This window comes from Onychostoma macrolepis, chromosome 22, assembly GCF_012432095.1.
Source record: "Onychostoma macrolepis isolate SWU-2019 chromosome 22, ASM1243209v1, whole genome shotgun sequence".
In the NCBI taxonomy this organism is placed as follows: Eukaryota; Metazoa; Chordata; class Actinopteri; order Cypriniformes; family Cyprinidae; genus Onychostoma; species Onychostoma macrolepis.
In genome coordinates, this window is record NC_081176.1 from 11,226,095 (window position 1) to 11,232,986 (window position 6,892).

A 6,892-nucleotide genomic window follows, 5' to 3' on the forward strand; every position below is an offset into this window, starting at 1 on the left:
ATCAGATGTGCTAAAACATTAGCTACATTTAAATCTAGACCCAAAACTCATCTGTTTAGCTGTGCATTGAATGAACACTGCACTAAGTCCGAACTGATTGCACTGTATTTTATGTATAATTTTCTATTTTTAAATTCTATTAAATCATTTTCAAAGTTTTTAAATTCCTTGTTTTACTCTTGTGATTATTTGTTATGGTTATTTTACTTTCTTTTATGTAAAGCATTTTGAATTATCCTTTTTGTATATAATGTGCTATGTAAATAAACTTGCCTTGCCTTGCCTTACTGTGTAAGTGAATACTTGGCAAGCAGGAATTTTGACTTTTTTTTTTCTGTAGTTGTCAAACTTTTTTATAGACACAGTGGAAAAATACTACAAATTAAAAAGTCATTTATTCGTCATTTAAAAAAAAAAATAAAAACAATTACAAAAAGCAATTCAGTATGTTCTCAATACATTTGGATGTAATAGCCACATTAAATGAAAATGAAAGGGCAACACAAACTATATTAAATTAGTTTTTTTTAATGCTTTATCAATTCAGTGCCACATGAACAAGAGGTATTACATATAATGACGAAATTAACATTAGCTGCCAGAGAGAAAAAAAAAGAAGAAAAGAGAAAAAAGAAAGGAAGAAAATTACATAAATTTCAACGCTCTCAGAGCATTACATTTTTTCATTTTTTTTTTTTTTTTGTTCCAAGAGATTTACATATAATTTAAAGTCATTTATAAAATGTGAAACATTTGGTCTACATTGAGCCCACTTCTTCTTATGAATATGGCATTTCCCTAATAAAATAAACAAATGTATAATATGTTGTTCTTTAAAATTCAAATGTTTGTTTTCTGTAAAAGCACATCAAATATACAGATTTCTGTCATACACTCCATTTTTTCTGTTATCCAATAATCTTGAGTAAATACAATGAACAAAAAAAAAAAAAGATGCAAAATAGTTTCTTGACCACAAAATTCACAGGTAGCCTATATGAAATATTAAGCTTATCTTTCCAAAACATGCTTATAGTAGGATAAATTCTATAAAGTATTTTGTAAGACACTTCCTTAATTTTGTTATTGATACAAAGCTTATTTGGCAATTTCCATGTTTTAACCCAAGAGATATTACCAAATAAAGAAGATAAAAAAAAAAATATCATGCTGCAGGTAAGGACACAGAAGAAAGAGTATTCCTTATAATCTTATTGCTACACTGTTGTTTTAAAACATCAACATTTTCAATGAAAATGTTTCCACAAGGATAAGCCATGCTGATTTCTTCTGAGTTACAGTTTTTTAAAAGCAACATCACACTCTTTGGAATTGCGTCAAAAACAACAGCAAATTCTCTTGGTTTAACTGGTAATTGGAATTACTGAAGAAATTCAGTATAGGACAATATAGCCATGGGAATTAACTAACTCTCTTACTAGAAGAATACCTTCCTTGAACCAAGTATGATAAAGATTTGTTTTTAGATAATATGTCCTTGTTATTCCATATGAAATAGTTGTGGGGTGAAGAATCGTGCTTACACACCAATTTCCACGCAAACCTGGCTTGTCTGTGAAAACCGGCCAATTTAACAGGAATTTTGTCAACAGAAAAATTACATTTCACTAAAAACTCTATCAACCACTTAATTTTACACAGAAATGAAATTTTACACAGAAATGAATGAAACACCTGTGCCAAATCAGAAAAACCCGTAATCAAGCACACCTGAACAGTGCTAATCAGGGTCTTCAATATTAGGCTTCAAACCTGCAGACAGGTGAGTTTTGGGGTTGGAGTTGTTTCAGATTTTCTTGGATTTCTGAGCCACCAATTCAGCGCGGTTTCCACTGTGAGAGAACAGGTCAAGAGGATGACAGCTCGGGTGTGCGGCTTGTTGATTGCTGTTGTGTTTCTCTGTATGTTTGAGCACAACCGACGCCAACAGACATGTCACAAGTGAGGTCTTTTAACTTCCTTACACAGCGTGGAGACTTATGTAAATAAGTACACACAGGCTACAAAGTGACTGTCAGAACATATAAATGCACAGAATCTGTATTTAAACTACACCAACATACAAAGTTTAACTTGATGGACATCTGTTGTAGATGTCCTGTTGAAGTTAAACTTTGTATGTTGGTGTAGTTTAAATAGCCTAATAAAGTTGTATTTCTTTTTAATTTTAAGTTGTCTAAATCATAAGTTCTTGTGTAGGCTATAATATAATATAGGAAAACACAGTGACGAATGTGGGCTTTATTTAGGGCCTGTTTCTTTATTTCTTTACAGTAAGAGAATCCACCCATTTGGATGCAGAGTTGTACCCAGGTATGCATGTCTGCCATTACTGCTGAGCTCTTAAGTTTTAAAAATAATTTGAACTTAACCTGTTTAACAACTCTAGCATGGGAGCTATAACTCAATGAAGTACTACCTAACAAGCCACTTGTTGAAGCCAGGCATGGGTTTAATGTGTTCTGTCTGGTTTGTTATTACTATATTTTGACTTCTTTCTTGTGTATGAGAAATTCTTAATGTAACTGTGGTTGTGATGTTATACTCTAAACAAAAGTGGTGCAATAATAACATTAAAAGTGGTTCATTGGCTTGTAGTGCTACTTCACACCTATCTTTTAAATGTGCAATTTATACCTAATTTGACCAACAGCAGAAGGCTATAACATAAGGCCTCATTCGTGAAACGTGTGTGTGTGGTTATAAAGCCTTTCTGATGTAAACTTCTTGAATTCAAGAGAATTTTCAAAATGTTAGTTGGTAAGGTGTGTAAAACGTTCCATGTTAATTTCACTAGTTCTTATGTCTTGAACCCTTTTCCCAACTAAACTAAGAGATGGTTTGAGAACCCTTAAAGAATTTTACAGGGGCTTAATGAGGTCTTTGGGTGTAGGTATAGATGTAGCACCATTGCCATACAAAGAACTCCCGAAGAATCATAATGGGCTTCGTAGCTTTATACTATAGTAATCGATCCCGTTTAATGCATTTTTCCTTACAAATTGTATTATCGGCATAATTTGAGTAAACGTAAGAGGTATGGCATCCTTTTAGAACAAAATGTGCATTTGTTAAAATTGTAACAAATCATCAAGTTTAGTTATTCTTATTGCAGAACGCTAAAACTGGCACCGTTTTGGAGAGAAATGGGCTCTCGTTTTAACCCATATCATGGTGTGTGTGATGCTGAAAGGAGTATCTAATGGTGTTCGTATGCACTGTTCTACACCTTAATATTTTAATGTGCAACAACAGCATGCTGTCTCAGTGGCCTTACACATGATTTTAAATCTTTTTTTCAAACTTTGCTTTAAATGGGGATGATTGTACTGCGAATAACTTCATCTTTTCTTCAACCGAATACTGTTTCTGTGCTGTTTTGATTTGTATTTTAAAGAGTTGGCAGTCAAAATTAAAACTGCTGGATGATAGATTCTTCATGACGAACAACAAGATAATGTGAATTCCAGAACGTACAATTTTTAACCGTATAAATTGCTTTGTACAGTGGTTATTATGAGGGGGTAGAATCCACAGCTCTGTGCTCACTACAAAAACTGTTCTGGTTTCTATCATGTTCGTATAACAGAAAAGCCAGGAATGTGTCCAAGTGACCACCTCGGAGTAAGAGCATGTGATGAGATGTGTTCCCATGATCATAACTGTCCAAACGATCAGAAATGCTGCAGCAATGGATGTGGACATCAGTGTATGGCTCCATATAAAGGTATTAATATGGCAATGTGTGGGTAATTTTTTATTTTTTTCCGTCCCTCTTCAAATGCAGTGAGTTATTCAGTGTTCTGGTCTCATGTGTTTGTATAACAGAAAAGCCAGGAGTGTGTCCAAGCAAAGCCGTCAGAATAGGAGCGTGTGACGAGTTGTGTTCCCATGATGGAGAGTGTCCAAACTATGAGAAGTGCTGCAGCAATGGATGTGGACATCAGTGTATGGATCTACTTAAAGGTATGTTACTGAATGCATTGGTCCTATTTTTCTCCATTACAGCGAGTCATTCAGTGATCTGCTTTCCCTGTTGTGTTTGTATAACAGAAAAGCCAGGCCTGTGTCCGATGAGATTCTATGGAGTAGGACCATGTGGAGCGTTGTGTATCTATGACCTTGAATGTCCGAATGATGAGAAATGCTGCAGGAGTGCATGTGGACGTGAATGTACATCGCCATTTAAAGGTATTTGTTATTGATGCTTGGGTCCCCAACACAGGCACAGTTTAAGCATTTTATCATTTGAAAAGTACCTGAATTTAGCCCATAGGACCATTTTCAAAATAAAGATTAATACTTTGAATACAACCCGGTTCATGCTTTGAAGGTTTTGTAATGTTTGAATGCCTCTAAATGAACAGACTAATTCTCTATCCATGCAGTGTAGCCTGGTGTATGTCTCCAACCCGAATGTGTGCTGATAACTCTTCCCATGATGATCAACATCCTGCCAGACAGAAGTGTTGCCCAACCACCTGTGGACATGCATGCAGTTAACCGTGCTTTAAGCATTGGAAATTCCCCCCTCATGTTATACTTGTATTCATCAAATAAATCTCATAGTTTAGTGCAAACTTCAGTGCATGTGGTGTGTCTGGGTTTATTTTTATTTAATGATCAGCAAAAAAAAAAAATTGAAATTGGGAGTTGGAATAAATTGTCAATATAGTGAATTTTTATTGTGCATTCTACAAGACAAACACAGAATCCCCAGAAATGTTGTGTATAATTAAAGGAACAGCCCCCCCACCTCCCCAAAAAGAAGAGAAACTCCAGTGTCATAATTTACTCACCATTATGTCATTCTAAACATGTGACTTGTGGAAACACTAGAGAAGCTATTTTGAAAAATCTCATTGTCTTAGTTACCAATATTCATCCTTTTGTCCCACAGACAAAAGAATGTAGGGAAGAAAAACTTGAACTTTTGTTTTTAGGGCTTTTGTCTCAGCAACTATAAAGTTATAAATGCAAAATTTAGACTATGGCATCTAAACTGCATCAGTCTATAAGCATTGACAATTGCTGCATGAAATCGCCTTTAAAATTTCAAAAGTCGGAGTAAATTGTATTTGGAAGTTACTTATCTTCTGGGGGGACAGTCAGTGAGGTTTGTGACTCACTAAGTGTTTAAAAGAAAATCTGGAAACGGGCAAGAGGATATTTAAATTTCAGGAACGCATATTGGACATTGCTCATTAAATGTTTTCATAGAATAGGGAAACATGAAGCTGGAAATTGTGACAAATGTGGACAAATAGAAAACGCAGAACACTTGAAATGTGATGCGTATGAAAGAGCGAGATTTCAACTAATTCAAGCTTTAAGATTTCTGGGACTAAATGTGACTCCGGGTTCTGTTAAGAGAAGGCCCGAAGCAATCAAGAATATATGAATTTATTACAAGACCAATAGAATTTAGGATTTTTTTTCTTATCTTAGCCTACTTGTTTCCCAGTTTCCAAATATGTGCTCCACATTCCTGTCGAGTAGGTGGTGTGGATGTGCCGTTTAAGTTGGTCTACCAATAAACACCAGAAGAAACCGAAGCTAAGCGCTCCAGGCTGCAGTTGCTGAAGCGGCACAAATCAGTTATTTAAAGCAATCACTATTTAAAAGTGCAAGACATGCATTCAGACCATCAGGAAGAACATGAATCAGTAAATGAAGAGTTTATAGAAGATTATAGTGAGGTCAAGAGTGATCCAGAACCTTTCAGAGTAAAACATGAAGATACGGAGAACCAAGAGGTTGGTGTTTATTCTTGATCCTGTGTTAACGATACTGTGAAATATTCAGGTTATAAAACTTAAGCAGTTCATCAGATTTCATGGTTGTAGACCGTAATGTTCCCAGGTGAAAAACAAGTACACTTCCATAATGTACTTAAAGTGCTCTCTTTTCACACAGTAATTTTGTACTTAATATACTAAAAAATATCCTCTAGTACTTCTTAAGGTCAACTTAACCCTCTTATGTCCTCGGGGTCTATATGACCCCGATTGACGTTTCATTCGTTAAAAAAAATGGTTCCCTTCATCTTAGAGGAATGAAATTTTGCGACTTTTCCTACATTATCTATCTATACATGCACAGAAAAGCTGGGCTTGATTCGGTTGTTCTAAAGGTATGTAAAAAAAAAAGTCACACTCATGACCGTTGGGGTCAATATGACCCCACATTGAAATGAATGGAAAAATCGAAAAAAATGTGTTTTTTATTTTTCATTTGTCAAAAAAAATCTATAAATCCAGAATAAATCTGAAAATTTCCACACCACAATGAAGTCCTGGTACTAGAGCACAAATGTAATGTGGAACGAACATGATCACTTGCACACACACATGCTCGCGCACACAAACACACACACAGGTGTGACTCCAATTGAAAGCATTTTTTTTAGAAATTGACAAATAAAATCAATAATTCCAGCATAAATCTGAAAATTTCCACACAGAAATGAAGGCCTGGTACTAGAGCACAAATGCAATGTAGAAAAGACATGCTCACTCAAACACACGCACACACACACATACACACAAATACACATTATATTGTTATTCAGTGTTCATTCTTCACTCCTGTTCATTTCTGCATATTGCTGCTGTTTTTTTATATATATATATATATATAAAGTTAATAATTTTTTTTTCACATTTCGTTCGTTAAAATAAATAATATTCAACTACAATCTGATTCTAAGTCTTGTCCTTTAGGTGTTTCTTATGTGGTGATTTCTGTGGTATTTTGTAAAAACAGACATTTCCAAACGCATCAAAAACTACCAAAATTCTACTATTTGAAAGAATATTTATTTTTAATGTCTTGTATAATGTTTATACATGTATAAATTCACAAAATGTAT

General features: G+C 34.5%; 1 protein-coding gene across 1 annotated transcript; it reads left to right on the plus strand.

Moving 5' to 3' along the window:
• The first annotated feature begins 1,876 nt into the window (after positions 1 to 1,876).
• Positions 1,877 to 4,606, plus strand: LOC131530987 (whey acidic protein-like). Its single transcript, XM_058761539.1, has 6 exons — positions 1,877 to 1,922; positions 2,296 to 2,334; positions 3,611 to 3,748; positions 3,850 to 3,987; positions 4,075 to 4,212; positions 4,410 to 4,606. Exons 1-6 carry the CDS (start codon positions 1,877 to 1,879, stop codon positions 4,412 to 4,414), a joined length of 504 nt encoding a protein of 167 aa, XP_058617522.1. The 3' UTR covers positions 4,415 to 4,606.
• The last annotated feature ends 2,286 nt before the right edge of the window (positions 4,607 to 6,892 follow it).

Bases quoted from the DNA above. Each gene is read 5' to 3' on its own strand.
- LOC131530987 (XM_058761539.1), top strand. From the start codon at position 1,877: ATGACAGCTCGGGTGTGCGGCTTGTTGATTGCTGTTGTGTTTCTCT. The intron at 1,923-2,295 runs GTATGTTTGAGC...ATTTCTTTACAG, and splicing joins GATTGCTGTTGTGTTTCTCT to TAAGAGAATCCACCCATTTG. The intron at 3,988-4,074 runs GTATGTTACTGA...TTTGTATAACAG, and splicing joins GTGTATGGATCTACTTAAAG to AAAAGCCAGGCCTGTGTCCG.